Source organism: Platichthys flesus, chromosome 14 (genome assembly GCF_949316205.1).
Source record: "Platichthys flesus chromosome 14, fPlaFle2.1, whole genome shotgun sequence".
Taxonomy (NCBI): Eukaryota; Metazoa; Chordata; class Actinopteri; order Pleuronectiformes; family Pleuronectidae; genus Platichthys; species Platichthys flesus.
In genome coordinates, this window is record NC_084958.1 from 18,054,085 (window position 1) to 18,080,850 (window position 26,766).

Sequence of the window (26,766 nt, forward strand, 5' to 3'; positions counted from 1 at the left end):
AGACATTTTGTCGACTACAAATTGAGTTTGTGTTAAAATGTTTAGTCTATATAAACTGGCTATTTTCTTCTGCTTTAAAAAGCCACAGGAGACATTATTCAACTATTATCCCACACTGAGCCGTTCTCCCCATGACAAATGCATGGATCTGTATGTGAAGTTCCCCTCTAATGTGAGCAGGTGAGCTGTGATGCTGTAGAAATGAAGACAGGCAGACATGATCTGAGCCCTTTGAGTCCGGATTTATTGATACGACTGTGCAGTCACAGAGCATGGTGGCACACGCGGCCGCCTGGCCGGCATAGGACAGTGACACACACACGCATGCACACACAAACACTCACTCACTCGGATTCACTCTGTCTTACGGAGAATAGAAGGTAAACCTGAGGTGGCTCACTCCTGTCCACCCTCAGGTTTTATATTTTTGTGTTCCTCCACTCTGCTGGTCAGTGGACACAGTTGTAATTTTGACAAAATGTGAGAACTTGGTGTTTAAAAAACACTGATCTGATGTTGTTTTTTCCAATTTTGTTGGTGGTGAGAATTGTTTACCCAGCTTCATGCAGTCCACTGCATCACACACTCTCTCTCACACACAAACACACACACACACTCATCGATAGAGCAGATCACAGTGAGGAGATCAGAAATGCACATTGAGTAATTTTCAAGCAGTTCCACACACACACACACACTGTCTCTCACACTCGCTCTCTCTCTCTCTCTCTCTCTCTCTCTCACACACACACACACACACACTCGCTCTCTCATACACACTCACACACTCGTTCTCTCTCACACACACACAGAGGCTTTACATCCATCTAACCTCAGTGAGTAGAACAGTTTGAGATCAGAGATTAATTCAGACTAAACGAGGAAACAAAGCAAGAAACAAACAACAAAGAATGTGTTCCATAGTAACCGTTACAAAACACCACGTTTAGAAGTCATAAATACAGCTATGTCTCTGATTACGGTCGGTATTAACTCCTGCTAAATATTCACACAGTCGGCCGTCACAGCAGCAAGTGAAAGCAAACTACGAGACTGTACACGTGTTGGTCCCTTGGTACAGGAAACGCTGCTTTACCAAGCGTCACACAGGCTGTTGTGAGGATGCACTAAGTTTAGTTTTTGTTCTATTACGATAAATTGTAATTTTCTATGATAGTAACTCAGTTGGGACCTTTGACCCACTATGAATGTTTCTGAGTTCGAAGCTGGTGGAGCCAAAGACATCGAACAGATACACAGAGGAGAGACGAAATGAAAAAGGGAAAGAAGTTACATGTCGAAGACTGTTTCACATTCGCGTCCTTTGAGTCCAAAATGGGAGAAAAACAGTCGGGTAGAACAAAAACAAACAAACAAACAAACAAACACAACGCTATCGAGCACAAAACAGCGGAAAAACTGATTTTTTCTGAATGAAAAATAAAAATAAATATACCATAAAATATATCATTATAAATACTATACTTCTGCAACATCAAAGCATGACTTTACAAACATATTTTCCAACAGTGTCTAAAATAAAAGTGTTTACACAACACTCCTTTAGTGTGTAGTAATGTAAGAAGATATTAACTAGATTGTTGGACTGTTCCTGGATCAGCACAGATTCCAACGACACCACTAAAAGTTTGTTTTTCCTACAGTTGTGGAACGGAGAGTACACGTAGAGGCACACATTCAGCCAGCTGGCCTGCTAACCACCGACTGTATATTTTAGGTAGAAAGTAGCATCGCATGACAAACTGCTTGATCCCAGCACGGTACTAGTGTTCCTGTTATAATATAAAAATGGGGAGTGTGTATTAAAACAAAGAGGTTAAAAAATAATTTGTTGGTTCCTATAGTTTTATACAAAGCTCCAGGTGTTAAACTGTTTACCCTTTTTGAACCCGATGCATATTATACATATTAGAATGTGTAGCAGTAGACACGTGTACTGTATCCTTTAAAATAATATGCCAAGAATGTGGTCCTGGCACTGTTCATTTAGGGAAATTTCAAAATAAAAGTGCACAATTTTAGGGAAAACACACCTATAAATTATGCAAATACTGCCCCGATTTGCTTCTTCCACTTCCGTGTTTTAGGTTTATAACATAAGCTGAAGCGGCGCTGCGGGAGGGGGGGTTCAATATGTTACATATGCACAGTAAGCAATATTTGCATCTTCAATACACAACATTACAAGTCTTTAAAAACCTGGCAAACGACCAAGAAGCAGATACAGTTTTTACTCAGCGTCGGATGCGTCACGAGAAGCCTGATGGGTCGAGCTGGCTAATAGGTGCACGAGCACACTGTAAACACAAGTCCATTCAACATTACACCAACGATAGGATGTGGAGCTGCCGTGACTTAACTGTGCCGCGAAACGAAAACCAGAAACATGTCTGAGATTTTTTGCTCTAATTCAGCGGCGACGCTGATGTGTTGCTACAGCTTCAATATACGTAAGAAGGCATCGAGAACAAGAAGTGATTCCAGGAAGAGATGAAACACACGCACACACACACACACACAGTGAGGATATAACACACATCTAGTGCAGGATTCATGAAGGACAAATGCAGAACAAATGTAACAACAACAAAAAAAAAGGTAAACAAAAAGATTTTAAATATTAAAAAATATCTTCAATGCATTTGAATGTGTGATATGTCTGAAATGCAAAGGGTTGCATTCGAATATTTTCCACAACAATATCTTACATTACATCCTTAATGTAATGACAAAACAATCTTGATTTTGGGATTGTGGAATCGTAGGATTTCTACTCATTCTCAGATTCATACATGTACAAATATATTTACAGTGCAGACGACAAGGACACACAAAAACAAAAGGGAACCTGACTGCAGGGAACACAAACGCACATCGTCTGAGGAAAGCACTGAGAAAGTAAACGTGTGAAGAGGAAAAATGAGACAACTGGTGTTGAAAAGCTTTTTGCTGTAGTCTCTCGATCGGTTGAGACTCCCAGCAGGAAATCCTATAAAGCACAATATTTCTATATAGAGTAGGTTTGTTAATTTAATCCCGTTGTACTAAACACAAACCAAGACAGTTTACATTCTGTGTGGCAGCTGTAAAAGTCCCTTTTCATGTGCATTTATCCTGCATTTTCGACAATAAAAAGCACTTCTGTTTTAATTTGAAAGGACGAAAAACAAATGACTGTAACATACTTTGTTTCTAAATAAACCAGCTTTTACTGTGTGATACTTAAATCTAACAAAGGAGAGAGACAAATAGAGTAAAAGGAGAGATTTGTACGATGGCTACATGTCTGTGGATGTGTTGGGTAAAAGATTGGCAAACTAAAAAACGTTTTCAGTGTCAGTCTTTTAAAAAGGCTCCTCTCAACCCCCCTCATCACTTTAAGATCATTAAATCTCCTGTATCGTCTTCATCGATGAGCAGAGAGGGCGGAGCCACAAACTCTGCATACAAGAGCGTTGGAGTGTAAACACAGGAAAAGTAAAAACTAGTCGTCATTAGGACACAAAAATGGAAGTGAAGGTGTGAGTTTCTTGAAGCCCTGAAGAGGGCGACACAGTCCAACTGATGGCCTTCCCTCTGAAGTGAGTCTGGGCGAGCTCCCCCCAGTCGAGTTAGAAGAACAGGTTCAGGGTCCCGTGATGCTGTTGATTATCTGCAGCTCGACTAGTCCATCGCTACCTCTGCTTTGAGACAAATATTATATTTAGAGACAAAAACAAGAGGCTGACGTAGAGAAATCAACATATTTCCTTTGATTAATATGATAACTTCAACATGTTCAACATATAAGGGAAGGAAGCTTCTGTTTTCACTTTTTAAGTCCAATAAAAAACATCAATGGTCATGAGCTGCAGAAAAAGACTCACCATCGACACTTTTGTTTTTATTTTCTTCATCCTCTGTAGATTCTGCTCCTTCAGACAACTCTCCTGAAAAAGTCAAAAGAGTCTTTGTCAGACGCAGGCCGGTGAAATCCTGAAATCATCCTTGATCTTAAAATAACCTTTTACACGCCACTGACCAGGAACCGGATCAGGTCAACTAGTTAACAAACCAAATGCTATTTTAATTTCCAGTAGGGAACCCAAGAATTCAAAAAAACCTACTGAAATAAATGAGACTATATATATCTTTGGTTGTCATCTTTGTTGACAGGACAAAACAAGACATTTACACTTTTCATCTTTGGCTTCACAAAATTGAAATACCAGACAAATTGATTAATTGATAAATGAAAAATCATTACTAATCGAAACAGTCATGATACTTTTGTAAACACATGACAGTTACACCTGGTGTAGAATCTCAGAATTATTTGCGATTGAATGAAAGAAACTAGGTTCAAGAAAAAGGGAGATAACACAACTATCCACTGTTGTGTTGGTAAACGGGTTTGAGACAGTGTGGTGAGATGTGGATGAACATTCACCACAGATACACATCAGGTCTCTTAGTTTGGCTATGGGTCGACACAGGTAAAGGAATCTACCGTTGTGCAGAGACGGACTCTTGTGTGTGGCGCCCTCGGCCTGATCTCCCTCCTCTGTTTCCCCCGTGTTACCGTCCGGCGGTGTGCTGACCTCTGCCGACTCGGCCGCCTCCCCCTCCAATTGGTCCTCCTTTGGTTCAGGCTGTTCGGGTTCCGTTTGTTCCTCCTGGGGCTCCATAGTGTCCTCCTGCTGAACTTGCTCCTCCTCCTCCTTTTTAGCCCTCTCCTCTGCCTCTGAGGTCACAAAGAGTGTGATGGCAGGTTAGCTGTGTTTGGTCTGACCTTAGTTTGTACCTTAAGATCTTGTGTGTGTGAACAGTACCTTTAGTGGCCTGCGTTTTCCACCTCTCCCTGTTCTGATAAACCTCTTCATTCCACAGGGCCTTGAAGTTCTTCATGTCCAGCGTCAGCAGGGAGCTCTGGCCTGACGAGCTGCTGTCGGAGCCCATGCTCTTCACACTCTGCCGCTTGACCTCCTCCGAGCTGAGACTGTTCAGACTGGACGGAGCAGAACGAGGGGAAGAAGAGAGTTTAGAGTCAAACTGGCAGCTCACTGAGGTGGAGCTTTGAGCTAAATACTGAGGTCAGCATGCTAACTGGCTAACAGGCGGCAATGTGCTGATGTCTAACCAGTAATGAGCATGTTCAACATATCAGTGTAGGATGTTAGCATGATCATGTCAATGCATGTTTCATTCGTTCTGCTAAAAGACAAATTCTCTTTTAGACCACCTGATGGCGCTAGATGAACACATGGCATTCAGTTTACTTGTCCAGTACTTGACTCAGCCTGTGAGAACAGTTAAATAATGTCCTTTTCAGGGGTTAATTACTTTCATTCACACATTTTTCAATAATTATTGTTAAGATCAATTGTAAAATACATTTTGTTGTTTGGTTTAGTGTGACCCATGCTAGGGAACTCTTTCTTTAATATGTTTCTGGTGAGCTCTTTATAAAAGTGCGACACTAAATTGCTGGGTTAAGGGATCAACAACAGCGTTACGCCAAGCCATCACGTTAGAGATGTTCAAGCCTCCAAAAGCCGTCACAACATTTCTCTTGAAACAACACATTTCTACTTCATGCTGTCGCTCCAGTGGGTAATTCAGAAGATCACCAAAGCACTTCCAGCAGCACAGTGTCTGAGTGCAACGAATGTCTGCACAGAACTTCATAGCGATCCATCCAATCGTTTTTTTTTCAGATATAGAGTCACGCCAAAACGCCCGGATAAAAAAAAAACTGACAAGCTGACGGATTCAGAGGCAATTTGAAAGAGGAAGAAAAAAAAAAGAGAGACTGGAGGATAAACAGCGAGCGGTCACGGCTACAGATGATTGGAAACAGCCATAAACGCTGCGGAGAAGCAGTCAAAGGAAAACCCATGAGCACCCAGGTGTGTTGGTAGAGACAAGGAGACTGCACGGCAACAACATCGGAGATTTCCACGTGGATAGCTGTGACTGGAGGCCCACTGAGCTATGCTAATGACGCCTGTTGAGGGGGGGGGGGGGGGGGGGGGGGCGAGAGGCTTATATTGACGTGCAGGTGCGACAGAAGATACAGAGCCAGACGCCCCAAATACCACTTTCAACATCCCGCTTAGCGAGAAAGTGACATTTTAACAACTAGGAAACTTTTTCAGGTGCTTGCTCTCTGAGTAGTTTAAACGCAGAGCAGGGGTGCTTTCTTATTCAGAGCACCCCTCGGATCGTACTTCATTTAGTAGGTGGCTGCAGCAAGAGTATTGAGCCAATCAATGAAGCCTGAGGTGCCCAAATCACTTCCCCTCGTATCTGGAGAGGCTACTGTGTATGCCGATCGGGTGCGGACGCCCACTCCTGATCAGGGATGGTGAGGCAAACTTGTCTAGCATCTCTAAAATATCAATTTCAAGGTGTGTGGCTCTGCCTGATGAAAGGTGGAGACATTTACACGCACAGGAATGGATTACTCATGGGAGACTCATCTGCTGTTTTTTAATACTTTCATTAGATATGCTGCGACTGCGGTGGAGCTGTCGAGCTTCAATCACGTCACCGAGCGTGTGTGTGTTCTCAGAAGGTTCGAGAGGTGAAGGGCAGAAAAAAAACATCCTTGATTAGCGGGACTGGTTTATTAAAAGGATTTAACTCACTTCCATTGACTCATCCACATTATGACTGTTTCTATGCAGCGGGAGGAGGACGTGCTGAGGCTCACCTTGATCGGCGGAAGCCGGCGAGACCGGAGTGGGAGGCCTCGTCGATGAGCGGAGTGACGATGTGCTCCATCATGTCCGTCAGCACGGTGAAGGTGGGCACCACGATGAAGTCGATGAACCCTGGGGACAGAGACATTGACCGATTCAGAGCACAGCGTCAATTTATGCATTTCTATATTCCTGACTACCTTTGGCCAAGGAGCTTGTGTTTCCGTCCGTCTGTGTTTGTTTGTTTGGTAGTTAGCACGATTACACAAAAACTACACAACTGATTTCCATAAATTCTGTGGAGGAAAGGGTTAGGATGTAAAAAAGAACATGTAAAACTTTGGTGCAACATTTTCATTGATTTCTCAGAGAATAATTCATGGATCTTTTTGAAAGTCAGGCGTGTTAAGCAGACTTACACTTTTTCTGAGTGTAAAATCGGGTGCAGATCCAAACAAAAAATACATCAATAAGTGTTTTCACTGTAAAATACCACTTTCGAACACACGTCTCCACCAATTGTCCTCCCTGCTGTGGTCATGGATGCGTGGTGTCGGCAGAAACCTTCATGCACAGGTTTTGTGTTTGTGTTTATGTGGGAGAGGCCACTCACCGATCTGGGACTGCGCCACCATTGTTGACTTTCGGTCGCAGAGCGGTGAGAACGGAAGCCCGAGGTCTGATTCTTTGTCCCCCTAGAAATAAAACGTCCAAATCATTCTCTGTGTCTGAAAAATATTACCCCGCCGTCCAGGCACACAAACACCCCCCCACACACACACACACAGTTCATGCACTCACCCCTAAAACACACACTTACACTATCCGCTCACACAACACCACCATACATTCGACATACGCTCACACTTTTCTATCAACAGGCTTCGGATTCGCCCCGACTCCCGCCTCAAGTGCTTTTGGGCCACAAATGCGTTTCATTTTCTCTTCTGATTTGTCACAAACAGATGAGATGTGGAGTCGCGAGCGAGCGAGGCAATGTTCTTCACAGACGCTATTTATCAGCCACCCACGTCCCCAGAGACAAAGGGCTTGTGAGAGCAGCCACAATAACAATCAGATTGATAATGAGAACAATGTGGATTAATAATGGACGATATTGAAGCAATGTGGCATCAGTTTTACATCTGTGCTTCCTGCCTGACAGTTGCCATTGCACAGTATTATTTAGGGTCAAATGCATTGTTTTATCACAGAGTCAATGTTCTACATTTTAACCCTCAATGGCATCATTTGTGATGAGAGCAGAGTGTCTGTAATTAGACTTGATTAGACATGGCTGCATGTCTTACTGATAGAATCTCGTTTAAACTGCTCTGGGGGGTAGATTTGTGCCAAAATGCCATATGAGAACAATATTTAATCACTAACAGCATCATCATTTCATTCTAGGTGTTACTTCATTGCTGAATGAAAGAAACCTGATGATCCTACAAACATTTCTTGGAGTGTTCAGAAGAAGAAGGCTTGTGAAGGGACCGTGTGATGAGGTCTGTCGACGACATGAATGATGTCTGTTTTTCTTTTCAGCCGTTTCACTCGACTGTCGCGCTCGAGGGCTCCAACGCTCAATGGCCTGGTTCATTTGGACACTTGTATAGACTGGTGCCATCTTTCATTATTCAGCTTCACATGTTCTCTGTTTTCACAAAATGTCTCCCGTTTCTCTGGGAATCTGTTTCACCAGTTCTCAAGTAAATTAAACCATCAATTCCAAGAAGCTGGATTACTGAGGCAAAACAGAAAATGCAACCATAACATGCATGTTTTTAAGACTTTATTGTCTTTGCAATGCTTATTGGGATGAAACATCCAGCGTGGTAATTATAGAAAAGGCAACTTAAAGCTCCAGAATTTGTATCACAACAATTTAAAGTTTTCTCCAGAATCAAAGAAGTTATCTGCAAGGATCATTTCATATATGTTGCAAACAGGAAATGCTGAAATACTAGTGTCAGTTTATTTAAAACAGAGCTCAAAACATGGGCAGTATAAAGTATTAAATATAATACTGCATGTGTCAGCTGCGTGTATGTATCATGTCAAAAGCATGTTCTCTCTTCATACATCAGAAGCTCACACACACACACACACACAAACACTGGATCAGCCGTCCGTGCACTTCTCTGTGACCTGTCCCGTACGTTCACTCACCTGTCTGAAGAACTCCTCCAGGAGGGAGGTGGTCCAACGATGGTGGAGGTCCCATCTTTTGGCCGGGTGGCTGATGTCTGCGGTGTGCAGCAGCAGGGAAAGGGCTTTGGGCTTGTCAATGCTAAAAACACAGAGTAGATGCACAACATTTAAAACTCAAGTCCACTAGAGATTGTTGTAATATTTGCTGCAGTTTTTGCTGGGTTCTGTCCACTGAAGTTGTGTTAATGTTATCTACATTAAGACTGTAGCAGCTGTTTTATTTGAAAGTTCATCAAAATAAGATGATTTGTGTCTAATGGCAGAGGATGGAGTTGAAAGCACGTCTATCTGGAAGGAACAATCTCTCGATGTCTGAGGAATCAATGTTCCGGTAAAAGCTCCATCAGAAAACAGACATTCCAGACAAATCAGGGACACAGTCACTGAAAGAAATACCAATAGGAAAAAGATGAAAAGAAAACTCTCAAGGTACCGAGTGTCCCTGATGTCAGTACGGTCGCTCGTAAAGAAAGAGAATGGGAAAAATGTGGCCCAGCTGTAAATGTCTCTGCAGCAATCTATCCACGAAAGATGGACTTTCTGTGCAAGAGCACCAGAATAATGAAGTCAGAGAGGAGGGAAACTTTTCTGTTGATACAGTCACGACTTGACATGTTGGGGCAGCTCCACACGGTTTGTTCTTCAGCCAGTGTGTGTTTCAGCGCATTCAGGTTAAAATTAAACAAGTTGTTTTAGAACGTCAGGGATAATACACACGTAGAAATGTTGTGAGGGCACAGATTCCCTGCAGAGGCACTCAAATCATAAAACTGATGACGCATGCAAAGTAGTGACAGTGTGCAGTGGCGGATCGGGGATGTTTCTATATCTTGGACGCTTACAATTTACAATGTACAATTTACACAGAGGGGCCAATTATGTCCGACATCCATGCACAGTTACTGATGCAGTCATTTACACATTTAAGTCATCTCCTTGTTTACAGTTAGCTCTGGAGCTTTGACCAAAGCCGCACAACATTGAATATTAAATATTGAAATAAAACATTTTAAAAAAAAATTTCTATTCGCTGTTAGCATTAATAGGGAGTGACTTGTTTGTTTAAACAAAAAATAATACTGATCGCACAGGGGCACTTCAGGGACCAATCAGGTTCCAGCTGGGGCCAGTGCCCCCCTGACCTTGCCACTGGAACCGCCCCTGACAGCATAGATATCAATTATCAGCATGCGTATGAAAACATGAACCCAAATAGCAACAACCTACATGTCCATCCAAACAGAAATGGGGAGGGGGGGGGGGGCTCTTTTTCCATCCCACTGCCTTCATTAGACTAATCGGTTTTCTACTCTGAAACAGTGTGAAAATGCATCGTCTCAGCTCATCACACATCTGCTGGTGTCTGAGAGACGACCTGATAACCACATCGAAATATATCGTGTGCAATGGCCTGACGCGTGACCGGACACACACACAGAGCGATATGGAAAACAGGCACACGGATGAGAACCCGCAGCGCAAGGTTAACCAAAGGTGAGGGGCTCCGATTTCCTACAATTCCATTTGTGGCAGATTGGATCTTAAAGTGCACAGTAAGCAGGCCGGCGGCACACTGGTTTAAATTACTTGACATTAGAATCTGTTCAGCATTAGAGCTTCCGGCAGAGAGCAATCTCTCAATAATGTGTGCACGGCGTGTGTGTCGGTGTGGTGGGAGGGGGGAGAGGGGGGGTATGTGTGTGTATGTGTTTTCCTGTGTAGCTTTCCAGCAGTGGACCTCCGGGTCATTACAAACTCACCATCAGTCACCTTCTGCAGTCGGCAGGTGGTGCAGAGCCACAGTGCACATACTGATTGTACTTTCTGTATAAACACGTTTAACTGAGCTTCTTTCTCAACCTCGTACTTCTCTCTGGCGCCGTTCAGTCTGAAACTGCAGACTGATGCCTCACAGTCACAAACAAACCCTCCGCGCCACCAGGAGCTTCTCCATAATGCAGGAGAAGGGGTTTATTTCAGTTTTTTCGCTTTCGGTGGTTGGTCTTTAAAAATTCACTGAGCCTCATAAGGATCAAACTCACAACCTCAAAACCTTCCAGTCCTCCACCACCACGAGACGTGAGGTCAGAAAACTGACTCTTACTTCCTATAGAGTCTAAGGATGTTTACTTCAGGCGCTGGAACTCGAAAATTCAATATACTGAACTGACCCAGGACACAGAACTCCAGCAGAATTCTCTTACAGACTCTCGAGCCGGGTTTCTTAGAGATTCTTGACTTTCCTTCGAATACAGGATTTCAAAATGTAATGCACCTCACAGGGATCAAACCCACAACCCTAAAGCTCCCAAACAGTCCTCCAGCTCCCTGAGCCGTATCACCAGCCACTCCTCTCTATATAGTATTTCAAAGTACAACATGACGCCTGAGGACAACTTCAAACTTCTGAACGGTCCTGTGACCTCACGTTTCCACTCAGGGAAAACAATCTTATGAGAGGCAATACATTATCCAACTGTAAAGTATACCGTTATGAATAACATACATTTGGCCACTTAATGGATTCACACTACATAAGCAAATATTGGTCTTAAAAAGCAGAATATATTAATGAGGCTGAACAAGCTGACCAAGCTGAGTGTTTTGGCAATAGCAGCCAGTAATATATGTAACAGATTTTTGCAGCTCTACACAACATCCTATGCTTGTTTACTGCTCCACCAAGGAGAATCTATTCTTTGGAGTTTGTTTATTTGATGCATAACATTTACGCAGACATTTGAAAGAAATGAAGTATGTTTAGGTAACTGATATTTACGAGTCTGTGCAATTTAGTGCAGATCCAAATGAAAATCTGGATCTAGTGAATTTAAATGTGTTTTCATTTGGAGACTGTTGGGTCTTGGCAGGCGTGTTCACTCCGAGTGCCATTCCAGCTTTCGCTCGCTCCTCCACTTGGAAAAATGCTTTAACAAATAACTAAAGGCTTTTTTTTGTGACTGGCAACCATTTCTCATTTTTGATTTCTTCTAATACTGCCTGTGCTTGACCAGATTTCTGATTTTCTCACGGAAAAACATAATGATCTGCCAATAGGGAACATGAATATTTATGGTGTTTCTCCAGCGCACTCTTCAGGGCAGGGTTAATTGGGTTGTAAACAGTGGGCGGTTGGTAAACAGCAGCTGATTGCAGGGTTAATGGAGATTTAAAGTGCTGGGGTGATGGGCAGCGAGAGGAAACCGCAGCGGGGGAAAGAAACAACTGACCCCTCAGGTTGTTGTAGGGAGTTCTTCATGGCCTTCACCTGCTGGAAATGACAGGACATATCTGTAGCCAGCACCATCTCCACCACCAGAGCCCGCAGCTCTCTGGATGAAAACAGAGGAGAGGAAACAAAGAGGTGGAAAAACATGAGCCCGGTGCTGTATGATGAACTGTCAAACCCACAGATGATGGAGGCCAGCTCATTATGGAAGTCGCCAAGGTGAATGACAAGTCCCGTCTTACACCAGGAACGTGTCTCCTTTAATTTAATATCACACATAATACAAAGTTTTCCAATTTCCAGATTTTGACTCAAACGGTTCATATTCTTGAAACACAAGAGTTCATTTAAACATTGCTTTCTCTTTATGTCCATTCTGCTGTCTCTAAGCTCTGTCATCGGCTCAAGTGCGTGTCTCTCTGACCTCCAGTCGTCCTTGGACAGGTTGTAGAGGATGTTCATCTCGTCGTCGTCCTGCAGGAGGCGGTACGCTGCGCTGACGTGGTGACTCTCCAACACCGCGCGGTCGTTGTAGAGGATGGCCGTGTCCGACCTGTCAGTCAAAAGATGAAAGCACTGGTTCATGTTGGGAGGACAGCCTTAAACCATCACAGGCAAGAACAGACCACTGGATATTAATACCTTCTCTTTTTTCAAATGTTTCACTTAATTATAAATAAGATCAGGATTGTATGTATTTTCCTCATTGAGTTTGTTCATCTGGTCATTTTCTTTTATTTCATTGAGCAGCCAGCAAGTTCCAGCAAAATGCAGAAATAATGTTTCAATATTAAATTATAAGGAGGAAAAATAAATAGGTTATAAACTTCCTTAATTACAAAATATAATAAAATGTATGACCCATTGAGTTATCTTTCTTCATCTTTTCAAGCTCTTATCAAGGACAAAGTTTTTATTCCTCTTCTGCAGGAGGTTTGGAGTTCATATGGACTCTGGTCCCGTCCCGGCCTCATTACTGCACCGCAGGCGATCTCAGTGTGAATATAAAGCCCCCATGCTGTAAATGAAAACATTGATCGGCTGAGTCAGTGCCATGCATTTTTGATTTTATGATCCATTACCTTGTCTGAATGTGGAAGTTGTTTGTGGTCCCCGTGTGCTCGTAGTCGTGCACTGCCGCCGCAAAGATCATGGCAAAGATCTCCAGCTCAGTCAACCAATGCTGCAGGCAGAGATAGAGGAGAGGAGGGGAGGGGAGGGGAGGGGAGGGAGATGGGGGGTGGAAGCAATGGCAAGTTGAAGATAAGGGAAAGGATATAAAGAGGAGCATGGAGAAGAGAGAAGCGTGTTGAGGAGGGGGGAGGCAATGAGATGGAAAAGACAGAGACATCGACGGGAAAGAGGGAACGGAAAGTAATGGAGACAAGAGAAAAGAATGGCCAGAAAATTACAGGAGAGAGATGAGAAGCCAGTGAATGGAAAAAAAAAGGGGGGGGAACGCAGGAAATGGTTCATCATGCCATGAAGATGTGGGGGTGAAAAAGTGATATAGAGGATGAGGAGGGAGCGTATTTGGAACGAGAAACACATTACCGTCGGGGATGAGAGGAAACAAATGGGGAGGAGGAGACGGAGGGAAGGTCAGAAAATCAGAAAGGAAACTTTAGATAAGACGAGCTCGACCGAGAATCACATTTTAAACTGTCGCTTCAACACTCGTCCGTCTTCTCTCCCTCTCACGTCTCTGTTGGATTTGTCACTGTTACCAAAAATAAATGAAAAAGTCAGGCGCACTTTAAGTTAATGCTGTAGCAAGTAAGATAACAAATCCTTTCAAAGTGTCCTATTTCGGTTTTTTAACCTTTTCAGGTGCCAGCAGAGTTTAATGTGAAAGTCGTCAGAGACTGTTGAAGATATAGCTTTATATTTTTGGAAAATGTTCTTGCAGCAAGTTCGATGAAAAAACTACATAAAGGTCAACAAGTATTTATGAATCTAATATTTTTCATTATTGTTCAGGGATTTGTTTGACTACAAAGATATGCTGATGTCTTCGAATGTCCGATTTTTCCTAACCAATGGTTAAAAACCAGTTTACACCAGTTCGACAAAGAACATTGGAACCAGGTTTTGCCTTTTGGATAATATTCTGCTGATAGATTAATCCTAATTTGCATAGCTCTTTTTAATCGAGTGCCTCACAAACCAAATAGAGCCAAAAGATTAAAACAAATTTAAACGTAAGTTCAGGGCACTAATCGACAGATGCTCTTTAATTCTTTAATTGTGAGAAAAGAAGCAGTGAAACTTCCTGCTACTTCATGCGTCAACGGGCTCAACATAGAGAAATGAATGCTTGTATACGTGTTAAACCTGTGATGTCAGCAGCATCCTCACACCTGTGAGTGGGCATTTTCCTCTGAGATGTGCATGCTCTGAGTGCACTCACGTCCACAGAGTGGGGATTTAGCTCAGTCGATACTGGTGACTAATCAACAGTGGGGGATGGCAGACTCATTAACAACGGGGTGATGGGCGCAAGATGCCCGATCCATCCTCACAGGCCCTCTTTATGGACGACCTGTTGATCGTTGATTTAATGGAGTCTGGAGGAGCTGCAAAATGATAGATCTTATTCCGCAGCTCTCCCAGGAGTCTGTGGTTGTGGCTGTAATGTGGTTTACTTCAAGAGGCCAAAGAAACACACCATGTCGACAGCTGTCGCAGCCACCTTATTACGGTGATGAAATAAAAACACTGGGAACGGGGGCGGCCGGCTGCTCGGCTGGCTGGGGACTCTGGACTCAGCAGGTTTTTTTGTTTGTTTTTTGGAATAAATGCAGCATCATAACTTCCCTGAAGCCACTTCGGAGCAAAGCTGTGAAATATAGGTCAGCAGAATAAAGGAGAACAAAAGCAAGATGAAATACAAAGGGTAGGAATGAAGCAATGTCGCAGCCACAGAAAATATTGACTTCAAATGTCGAGCGAGTGACTATTAACATGTGTGACATGTTGACAGATGTGGGTTGACGTTTGAAAAACCTGCTCTGAGCAAAACGGGGATTTAGTTATGTTTTTTTTTTTTTTTGGGGGTGTCATGTTGAGAAGCTGCATGTCGGGTAACGTTTCAGTCAGGCTCGCACACATCAGCTGACAGAGATGTTCTGCAGTAGCAGGTGGATAAGATCCCCCTGATTCCACAGACTAAGCTTCAACTCAGTGAGCTTCTTTTCTCGGAACTAAAAAAGCCTGTTCCACTGGTTTCTGTAGAGTGGATCCTGCAACAATGTGTCGTCCAATGTGTTCCTGCAGCACTCACCACCATGCCAGTCTTGAGTAGCAAGTAATGTACAGTCTGCGTGACGTCAGCGGCGTGCATCAGGTTGTGGTAGGGGTTTTTATGCTTGCTGTAGCCCACCTCCAGGGCCTCCACGAATGACACCACTGCGGAGATGGGGATCTGATGAAGGACAAATGAACAGCAAATGAGCTCTCCAAGCAGATTTGAACAAGGACCACATGTCATTTCACTTCCTGGGAATCTGAATTTGATGTCATTAAATCATGGATCATTATTTAAGCTGCTCCAGGTCACAATCTCTAGCTCAGGACTGGTCGTTTTCCCTCAGATGCTGGACCTTCGAGTGTTTTGTGGTGAATGAGCTTCACCAGGATGAGATTAAATATGATCAACATCCCCTTGGGTTGTCATTGTCAATGCATCGTCCAACTCTTGAGAGAGAAGGAGAGGTGAGTTATCTGACTTCCATTAAATCAGACCTGGTGCAGGGTCATCGTCCTTACTACATATTTTTAGTTTCTCCTTATTTTAATGACATGAACACAAGTACCGCAGTGACCGTGGCGCTTTACTATCCTCGTGACTTTACCTTGAAGCGGTTAATGAGGTCGTATCGTGTGAGTAACTCGTAGAATATGAATTTGAGTGCATGATCCCCACTGGCCTCATTTAGAGCGAAAACATCAAACGACCACTTGTCAACATTCTGTGCAGGGGAGAGAAAAAAATTATACAATTTGCAAAACATATATGTGGTTGTGCTTTCAATTAAAATTGCATAACAGCAAAAACAAACATGCTACGTGAACCGTGTTTTTCATCTGATACTCTTTGACAAAAACTTTCATCTGAACTATTTGTTTAAACACAGAGCTAATCAGTTATTACTGTAAATCCAAATATTATCCAAATGCACAGTTTTCAGTACATATCTTCAGCCCTGAGTTTTGTCTGCAGGTATTTAATTCAGGTTGCAAACAGTCCCAACAACCTTCACCGATAAGGAAGGTCATCCTGTACTAACTGAAGGAGACTCAGATGAACATATCAATATGTAATAGACCCAAAACAACAATTGAAGGGAGCAATGCCACAAGGGCCTTATGGAAATTATGCCCCATCACAGATCAGTTATTGTGTGTGTGTGTGTCTTTGTGCGCTTAAAGTGTTTTTTGCCTATCTGCTTGCTTCTGCTCAAGAGTGTGTGCACATGTTAATACCTTAAGCACAGATATGACAGAAGCGGGGTAGCTGAGTCCCACCATATTGGAGGTACGTCGGTACATCCTGTTCGGATGAGATAAAAACATCAAATGAAACGCACCGCTGAGTGTAAACACCAGAGGTTACAACTCCAGTCCCTAAGCACAGCCTGGAAGCTTCCCCACCAAGACTCACTATCACCTTCAAACCAACACAACACACAGCGTGACTCTGTTTTTTAAAAGACGGGTACATTAGGAAAAGTCTGTATTTTTGTCACATGCTTAATGTTTAAAGCTTTATTAAAAACAAGGGATTGAAATGTAGATTAATTTAATCACAAATGCAAAAACAGGCTGAGTAATTCCCCAAGAGACTTAGTGAAGCATTAAGAATTATCTGGAAGGTCGTGTTCATTGCTAAACATCGCAAACATTTTTTTTTGATGAATACTTTCATTTAGAAACTAAAAGTCTTCCAAAAAGTTTCCAAAAATGCATCTTAATATCAACTTGACGTCTTTTCATTTTCACTCTTTTTCTTCCTCTTTTCCAGTTAATCTTCTTTTTAAATTCAGAAAACATTCAGAGTGACCCTAGTGGCAGAGATTGTTACTGCCCCAGGCTCAGTAGGGGCGCATGCAAGCTACTGATGAGTCTGCCCCTGAATCACTGGCACAGTTTGAGTCACAGGTTACAATATAACTTTAGAATTAACTACTGTGTGTGAATATAGTGAAATCATTAAAATGAAGACAAAATACAAATCAGGTGCATTAAAACCCAATATTTCTTTGATTGATGACATAAACTGTTGAGTGTAACAGCTATAATTGTACTGTTTAGACTATTAACAACATGTTTCTTGTACATGTACTGTATCTCAGGCTGTTTCTGTGTCCCTGCCTGTGTTGTCGTACAAAGTGAACTTTGTATTAGAATCTGTCATATAGTCGTTATCAGTTCTCTGTCTGAATGTTGTGGTGCTGTAAACTTATATTTTATGTTTATGTGACTGTCGCTGTCTATCTGCTGTGGTGCTGAACTGTCAAAAGTCATGCTCTGTCCTTGGTGCTGAAAGAACCCCTTTTCATTATCAGAACTATTTTGTCTAACAAAGTGGTTTTATGGTATGCTTGCCTGTATGTAGGCATTATCTACCATTGTTAATATTAAAAGGACTTCATCAGAGGGGGCCTGTGAGGAGGCTCTGCCCTCTCTGTGCTAGGAGTCTGGCTTTGCTCCTGATTACAGCAACAAATGCATGTTAGTGTGTGATAAAGCACAGCCTCGGAGAGGGAGCTGATGCAACTCTGTAAATGATTGTGCTTAGCCAGGCTTGCCAAGGCTGTAATGATATATGGTCGACTCAGGTGAATGAGTCATGCAGATATATTTGCAGCAGTCTGATCTTTTAAAAGGGCCGTAGCCTTGTTTTTTAAATGAGACGTGGGGCTTGGAATTTTGAAATATTTCCCCCATTTCTTAAACTGCAAATGTTTTTGTATTAATATGTATGCAAATCCAATCAACAATAACCTTGAATTTTTTACATGGCAAAATGTATTAAAGTTAATAATATATATTAGGGTATATAATGCAGATATAATGTATGATGGATGATCTAAATCAAGCACTTTTCAAGCCCCAACGTATTTAACATTTTTCATATAGACCTGAAATTCATCAAAAGCTAGACAAATGTCAGTAATGTAAAGTGTATGTGCAAGAAAAGCCCCAAAACACAAGGGCAGGGTGAATGTCCATTTCTTATGCAACACCAAACTAAAGCTGTTGATAGAATTGCTTGAAGTTGCTCCTGGCTACTCTGGTTTGTTTTGATCAATGATAGATCGGCAAACTCAGGCAAGGAAATATAAAGGTGATTATCTGTTTGACTTCTAACTGCATGTCAGTGAGGTCTGTGCTCTTGTGCATCACACACACCTCTCAACAAATATTCCAGCCTGGACGGCGTGGACGATGCTGCGGAAGCGCGGCTTTTCTTCACTGCGCCGCAGCATCAGGCCCATCTGGCGAGTGAAGGTGGAGGCCAGCCAGTCCCGCACTTCTGAGGGCACCGATTCCGACTGGATGTCGCTGAGCTCATCCTCTGTGTCCACCAAGCGTCTGGTCACAAGGGACAAGGGAGAGAGTGGAAAAAGGACAGAAGCAAATGGAAAAAGAAATAAAGGAAAGGAAAAAAGACCACAGGCTTACTAACATATTTATAGTTTACACCAGGTCTACTTTCGTAGGGGATCAAACTTAAAACCCGGAGCAAAATAATAACACCTCTTATGTAACATCAAAACATCCCAGGCTTCTTGAAACATCATGGTTCAAATCCAACTACGTGATATAATTCTCCACAGCCACCCTGTTGTGTTGACATGTACGAGGGATAAAGAGCAAAGCCTGTTGGTCTCCACCCACTGAACTGAATACATGTTCTTATGGCAAAGAGAAAAGCATTCACATCACACTGATAATCGTGGCGCTACATGGATTCTGCACCCGAGAGTTCATCATCCTGCGTCCTGGAGTGGTCATGCCACCGCTGGCCCTAATCTGGCGAGATCTCGATGACGAGAGGCTTACATAATTCCATAAGCCTATTCATACGCTGGACCTGAATCCATCTACTGACATTGAATCATCTGCCACAAGATCAAAAACCCTGTTACACAGTATATATGGGTGACAAGTTAAAGGCAAAACTCAATGGTTTGATGAGTACCTACGTGTTTGACAGCGTTTTCCACCAAACACCAAATGAGGGAAGATATTTATATTTATATTCAGCCACAATCTGAATGATCAATGTAAGTGTAGCCGCAGTGTGTAGAAGAGCTCACATCGAATGGTTGAAATGAAACAAAGAATTACCACACAGGTCAATTGCCACACTAATGACAGTCATCCATTATCCAGTGTCTGGCCTTCATCAGTGGGGTTCTGTTGTCCTCAGTGAATGGACCTGGTTAATACACTGCAGAGAGCTTCTGTCTTGTTTGTGTTCTTACCTCGTCTCCTCGACGTAAACGGATTCCAGCACCGCCGCCGCATACTCCAGGTTTTTCTTGAGGTCTGCGAGGGAAGCCTCTCCTCTCTCCAACTGCTTCACCAGACATCTTAATCTAAAACAGGGATTCAACGGTCAGTTGACGAATGCAATTACTGCCCTGCCATCTCGACATGATGAAATAATTGCCACTGATATTCAATTAGTCTGGTCTGGGTTTCTGCTGTACGAGGTGAGATTGAAAAAAACAACTAAAACCTGTCCTCTCAGGCTAAATTACAAAGTGAGACAACAGCACACAAACTTACAATTACATTAAGAGATAAATCAAGACGTGAAAGTAAGGCAGTGAGGAGCAGCATAAAACCAGAAAACTTGAATGTTCACTTTATTCCAAAAATGTGTGCGCACTGAAAAGTTGGGATAATTTTTGTATTCTTGTTATTGCTGGTTAGACGTGATGTTTACATGTCCAATGTCCAATTTACCAGTTCTTTGTCTGCAGAGTGGCATCTCCCCTCTATTATCTACAGTTGTGCTGTGTGGATTAAGTGTTAGATGTATGATATAACAATTTTACTAACATGTTACTGCCTCTTTTAACATATTATGTAGCTTAATATTATATTTCTTACTTCATTCATGTTGTATTGCTGCTCTGCATGTCTGCAGATGTGTTGTAAACCGTATTGCTTGTTGCTTTGTGTTACATGCATGGTTACACGTGCTGAATAGTGGATACTGGTGAGTTGGTGAGTTGATGTCAGACTCTCCTGTATCATTCCTATAGGAAACAGTCTGTCAACCACAGGTAAATGGTAAATGGTTTTGTGTAGGGCTTTTCTAGTCTTGATGACCACTCAAAGCTCTATACAGTACAGTTTTAGATTCACCCAATCCGCACACATTCATACAGTGCATCGATTGAACTTTCACATCTCATTGTATTTATAGCCTGCGTGCGGGTCGGCGTCACTTGTTCTGTCCTCGGCTGGCTCAGATTCAATGTTTGTAAATTGTGAGCATTTCTAAAGACAGTTAAAGGCTTTATAAAGTATTTATCACTTTCAAGGTGGCATTTACAAATAGCTGCTGTTGTTTGCTTTAACAGATTAATATATGTTTGCCGTGAACATTGTTGCATTCATTGTGGTGCACATTTATTCAATCATACTCATTAGCATTAAATAAATAAAGCACCCTCTTCCCTGTGTTATATTTTCTCAATAGTAATATGCTTGTGGGTATAGATTCATGCCTTCAGTAATTTTTCTTTCCTCACATTCACCAAAGCCATATAGCAAAAGACCGACCGAAATAGCTCAAAAGAGATAAAGCAAGTTATCATCAATTTGTGCACAGTGCAACCCCCGAGCAGAATACCACCTGCTGCTGAGCTGGAGGTCATGCGCTCCCTTTCACAGTCAATGCCCACAGAGGCTATGCTGGATGCTGAATTATTAAGCAGAGAGGTGGGAGAGTAGAAGGTTTCAGGTGTTCTCATTGATTACATTCCCTGACAGAAGCGGCGATTCTACCAAGTGGAGGATCCAAAACGCTTCTATTCAACGGGTTGAGGCAAAAAGGTCTCGATACAAACATGAACGCATTTATTCTAATGGCCAAAGTTGTGACTGGGGCCATAATGTGGACAGCACTGAAACATTCACGCTATGTTAGCAGATCAAACGTGTACAAGACCAGACTCATATATCAATTTGAACGGTAAAGTAAGTCCTCAAAAATATGGGAGAGAAGTGTAACTTGTGTCTATTTGTCTGCAAGGCTTCAATGAGAACCTCTGACATACTTTCTGCCTTGCAATAATATCAGGGGGGAAATGCTGAAAGTAATTTCTTCCAGCCTGCTTCTACAGAAGAGCCCCACGGTCACATTTCAATATTGATGCAGAAAAGTCTAGTGAGAGGTTTAAGTACAGAGAGTCTAGATCCACGCTCGCAGCCCCGAGAGCTGTCACCACAGTGGAAGAAAATCACTTACTGTTATTTGAATAAAAAAAAACATTTCAGGGAGGAAACATTTCAACAACTCTTCCTCTGCTCGAATGTCAGATTTTCATGGTAATACATGGTTGTAAAATATTTCAAGAAAAGTAGAAAAATTGTCAACTTCATGGTGTCACTACAAGACGATTCAGGGGATCCTCAGATCCAGTGGGGTTCATCCTCTGGGAACCATGAGTAATGGCAGGAATTATGGTTAGGGTTAGGGAGGCTGGACGCTGGCTGCAAAGGAGGTCATACACCCCGTCTTCTCCATGTTGGTGGGTGGGGCATGGACCAAACTTACTAAGGACATATTCAATTAATTTATTTCAAAGATGGCTGTCTGTTATCTTAGGTAGATCTTGATCACAATGTTTCCTTGTGTATGACAGCAGCTGCTTCACGTGCCGACGTCTCTCTTGAGCTGCTATTTGAAGAATCCCAAGGAAGTGAATGGACGACCTGGAAGCTGCGAGTCTAGAATCACCGCACATGTGATTCCGTTGGCGCTAATAATGGTTATTAAGAGCAGCTGTGTGCCAGTGAGCTTCCCTGCTAATATTTGAGAAAGGAAAGAAACTCCTTGAACAAAGCCACTCGTCTGCAATCCAATAAACGTTGTCGATTTTTTTGTGTTGGTCATTTGCTTTGACTTTCCATCTTGTTGCACAGTAGTGCTGGTGTGCCGCGCTTATTTTGAAAGCCAACATTTAATGACATTAGCACATGTATTGAAGAAAATGTTTCTGGAGAGAAGCTTTGTCATAGGCTTGTTGCTTTTGTTTGTCCAACAATGGATTCAACTGAATGCCCAATCAATTTTTGACGTTCGTTCAAAAGATAATTTACCTTGTGTGGAGCATCCAGAGAGGCTCTATAGAGAGAATGAAGTAGTGTTTGAAAGATTTTTTGTTTTCCTTAAATCCCTTTTTAAACTGCAGGATGCAATGATTGAAACCTCAGTTCTATTTTCCTTTTAAAACCAAAGAGGAAGACTTGTCTGATGATGTCAACAAGCGTGAAGTCCTTTCCATAAATCAGTGTATCCGGCACCCAAAAATGAATTGGCTCATTTCACCTGCTGTCATTAGCATGGGAGGCGACACGCTGTGTTAATAGAACGGGTCAGGTCCAAAGTGACTCCTGGGCTCGGAGCCAGCTGAAAAATTCCCTCTAAGCTAGAGATAAAGCTGGCAGGGCAGAGGAGCAACAGCCGTGTGATTAGCTGTGACCGAACACTCGCTCTGGTGCTGAAGTCATTTTCTCTCTTCCCTCCATTATCAAGTCCTCAGTCTGAGAACAGGACAAAAAGATTCAATCTTTCAAACAAAGTCATCAGAAGGAATTCTGCCTCGACAGTTTAGTAAGCCAAAACGAGTTGGATCACATGGCTCGACAGGACAGAAGAAGGGGGCCATTAATAACCGAAAACTGTTAAGAAAAGATTATATAAATATTAAAAGGGACTAGTTTATTATCTCTTAATTTTTTCTGAAAATGATGACAAATTAAAACCAAGGTGATTTAGTGTTCAAATTTCAGTCACAAGCCAAAAGGTTTTTAATTTATATTTATATCAAACAGGAAAAAAACAACAATACTGGCATTTTAAACAAACAAGAAATGAAAAGTTTGGTATTTTTGTTGATTGAAATATTACTTCAAGTTACCGTTAAAGGTTAATTGAATAATCAATCAATCAAATCTTTCAACCATAGATCTAGCTCCACTGAATTTTGAAAGTAGCACGTGAACAGCTCCTTGTGCAGCAGCGGTGGCGCAGCTTCGTGGTTCTGCAGATTGAATCCAGCAGCGGGTTCTCTAACTCATCGCGGCTGAATTACTGCAGGTGACTTTTACAGAGAGCTGCAAGAAAACAGCTCATTCCAAACAGGCAGGTTTAGATAATCACTGCACCAGTGCTTGAGATGAAAAAAAGGAAACATTTAGAAAGCAATCGTGAAGGAGGAAAGGTTATGTGGCACTGATACTGTAGAGAAGCTCAAATGTGAACAGAAGAGAAACCGACGATATGAACTGTAGTGTATGTAGAAAGTATTGCCATGAAAGAGGCGATGCTCGGGTACCACTCTGAGAATATTGCTCATACATACACATGAAGCTCGGTTGACAGTCCTGAGCTCTACATGACTTATGGTTCAAACCAGCCATGTATTGCTGCTACTGTGACAAGAAAAACCTCAAAACACGGCCACAGGGCGAATGTCCGAAAGATACTGAACCACACCACAGCAGAAATGTGGTAAATAGGCATTTCTATCTGTGCCTTTCCCTTTAAATTATGTAAAACAATGTGTGCTATATTGGGTGGAATATAAGCAGTCAAAGTTAAGCAGGAAGGATGTGAGTTTCATCCTTAAAAGCTGCAATCAACTGTGCCACTTTAATACATTGATTTCCTAATATTAATCCATAGGTCTAAAAATAGCTTTGAGTATGGATGTCTCTGCATTACGCTGGCAACCTTTCCAAGGTGGTGACAGAGTATTACAGAGGCGACAGCTGACCAGCCCCCATCGCTGAAGTCTTTGATATGTGCTTCCATGTGTTTGCTCTTTGACGGCTCGATATGTCACGGACAGCTCGGGGTCAGCTAAAAGCTTGACCTGCAGGAACTCCAATATGATGGCGGTCAATGGAGTAAAAAACGCCACAAATAACCTCCTGACGTGTAGCTGGGCTGAAAAGACGTGAGAATGAAGTTGCAGTGAATGTGTCATCACACACCTTTTGGCCCGAAGAGACCTCAAGGTTAGAAAAAGTGCATTTACAGGAGCGTGATAACGGGAAGGCTGATATAATGCACATTTTTTTATTCCGATTGAAATGTTCGTTTGGGACTTTTTACCTCTGGCAGGGAGGTTATGTTTTTAGTAGTTTCTTTGATTGTAAACAAGATTATGCAAAAACTACTGGTGGGATAACCACGAAACTTGGAGAAAAGATGTAATATGGGTCAGGGGAGTAATTCATGGATCTTGATGAAATATTTGCAAGTTAAGGGAAGTGATATCTATGAGTTTGTGAAATGTGGCACTCTACTCAGCGCCATTCTAGTTCAGTGTGGTTTAAAAACAGAATCGCAAATAGACCTTTGAATACATTTGTTTTTTAATTATATATAAAACATATAAAAGACCATGAATAACCAGATACCTGTAATATTGCCTAATGGATGTTACCTTCCCAACTACACACACAAATTCCAGTGGTTGCAGGGTTTAGCAGACCAGTGGCCGAGCATGGCAAAAGAAATGAGCCTCCAGCTGTCCGCCTCTATCTGAAGATGAAAGATTTATTTGTTTTTCCTCATCGGTCGAGCGGAGAGAGAGCACAGAGGAGATTAGAGCTGCAATTCAGGTTGAGAGCATTTTCCTCCTCTTATTCTTATTGCATCCAGTCGTTTGGCCTTGGCCGACCTGCTCAGAGAGAGGAATAGGAATTTGCAAGAAAAAAAATGAAAAGACTGAAATGACCTGGTGTCAAACTGGAGCTTGGCCCGCAGAGTAAAGTGCGTCTCCACCACGCTCAACCTCTCGACAGCTGTTGTGACAGCCAGAAGTGAACGATGGGGAGAAAAAAAGGAAAATTAAACAGCAAAAAAAAAAAGGTTACGTAGCAACAGCCTGTTCCTTCCTCGAACAATTGCTTTGTCACTCAGGCAAAAGAAAAAATCCACATCAAACCCACCAGGAAAAAAGAAAACCTTAAAAATGGATGTATCCCATTTTGATTTATCTCATCATAAAAGCAGGTCTGCCCTGAAAAGCCACAGCAACAGTCGGAGCCCATTTCCCACACAGCAGAAAGCAACTCGGGGGGGGGGGGGGGGGGTGCAATAAATGGGGCTCGTTGAGCAGAGGGGGAATGAGAGAACTGCCAGGATTCCAAAAATGGTCACCGCCTGTGTTCCAATGACATTTAGCCTTAATGGTGTGTAATCAATGGCCTGGGGTCAATGCAATCAACCGGGGAGATTAGCATGCTTTCAGGGAATACACACACACACACACAGACACACACACAAACACACACACAGGTTTTGGGCTGATAAGAGGAACAGGGCCTGTTAAAACGGGATGACTCAGTTAAGCCGTGCTGCCACACATTGTGCAGTCTGGACCATGATTTGTGACTGCGGCACGCCTGTCAATAAAACACTGGGGTCCAGGGACATCTACATTTTGACAAGACAGATTGGTGGGAGCGGGGAGGCAGGAGGCGCGATTTAATCTGGAGATGTCTTCTCATCAACAACAGCAACGATGAGGGAACTCTCGGAGCTGTTCGCCATTGATTATGAAGAACGTGACAGTTTGTCCTCTTCTTTCTTTGTCACTGAAAACAAAGACAGGGTTTGTGCAGAGTCCAACAAGACACTTATATAACGAAGAATGATCCAGCTCGGAAGATTATCAATAAAAAACATTAAGGACGGAAGGCTGTGTGTGGAAAATTACTTGCGTTGTTGTATATTGACAAATATTTTCTATTGTGTTAAAGTGTCTGTTGTGTTGCTGTGGAATGTGAGCTGTGTATGTAAATACACATGTTAATGTGACGCCCACACCGAGCGTCGGTGGCCATTCAGCTTTGGGTGGGAAGAGCTGTAGCAGGTTCAGGCTGCTGCTGATGGCTCTCATTAAAATTACAAATGCTGCCTCCGTGCAAGTGAGCGCACTCTCGGAACAATATCGGTAACTCCTTCAAAAGTTCTGATATCTGCTCCAAACAAAGCCTCCGCCGTGGGAGGCTGCGAATGACAGATGTGACAAGGATGGCGGGGGGACAGAAGTAACCTTAAAAAAGATCAGTGGTTGGCTCAATGCAGCCCACTCGTGTCAGAGTCTGCCAATCAAATCCACAAGATGAGGTAAACAAATCTTCAAAAATATTAATTAAATGGTTTGCACATTCAGAAAAGATGTGTGTCACAAAACATTACTGCAGATGGGAAATGAGGCTGCAATGATTAGACTCTGACTATTCACCCAACCTCAAACTTTATCTTTTAAACTGACGCATATGTTTTCGTTAGTTAAACAATAAAAGTGTGAAGGATATACAAATGTTTACAGATAAACATAACAAATAAAAGTC

At 42.4% G+C, this 26,766-nt stretch overlaps 1 protein-coding gene across 5 annotated transcripts in view; it reads right to left on the reverse strand.

Annotated features, from left to right (window-relative positions):
* Positions 1-223: 223 nt before the first annotated feature.
* Positions 224-26,766, reverse strand: part of pde1cb (phosphodiesterase 1C, calmodulin-dependent b) — a 74,241-nt gene continuing 47,698 nt past the window's right edge. For 2 of the 5 annotated variants that reach the window (XM_062405082.1, XM_062405077.1), the window contains exons 5-19: positions 19,641-19,754; positions 18,562-18,744; positions 16,633-16,699; positions 16,002-16,118; positions 15,431-15,571; positions 13,230-13,330; positions 12,572-12,700; positions 12,149-12,250; positions 8,877-8,997; positions 7,318-7,399; positions 6,716-6,836; positions 4,833-5,008; positions 4,511-4,744; positions 3,888-3,950; positions 224-3,704 (exon numbers count right to left, since the gene is read on the reverse strand). In XM_062405082.1, the coding sequence (XP_062261066.1) occupies positions 3,685-3,704; positions 3,888-3,950; positions 4,511-4,744; positions 4,833-5,008; positions 6,716-6,836; positions 7,318-7,399; positions 8,877-8,997; positions 12,149-12,250; positions 12,572-12,700; positions 13,230-13,330; positions 15,431-15,571; positions 16,002-16,118; positions 16,633-16,699; positions 18,562-18,744; positions 19,641-19,754 (1,771 nt within the window). In that variant the 3' untranslated portion in view covers positions 224-3,684. The remainder of the gene's footprint in view (positions 3,705-3,887; positions 3,951-4,510; positions 4,745-4,832; positions 5,009-6,715; positions 6,837-7,317; positions 7,400-8,876; positions 8,998-12,148; positions 12,251-12,571; positions 12,701-13,229; positions 13,331-15,430; positions 15,572-16,001; positions 16,119-16,632; positions 16,700-18,561; positions 18,745-19,640; positions 19,755-26,766) is intronic. The other 3 variants (XM_062405081.1, XM_062405079.1, XM_062405078.1) reach the window with 3 other exon arrangements.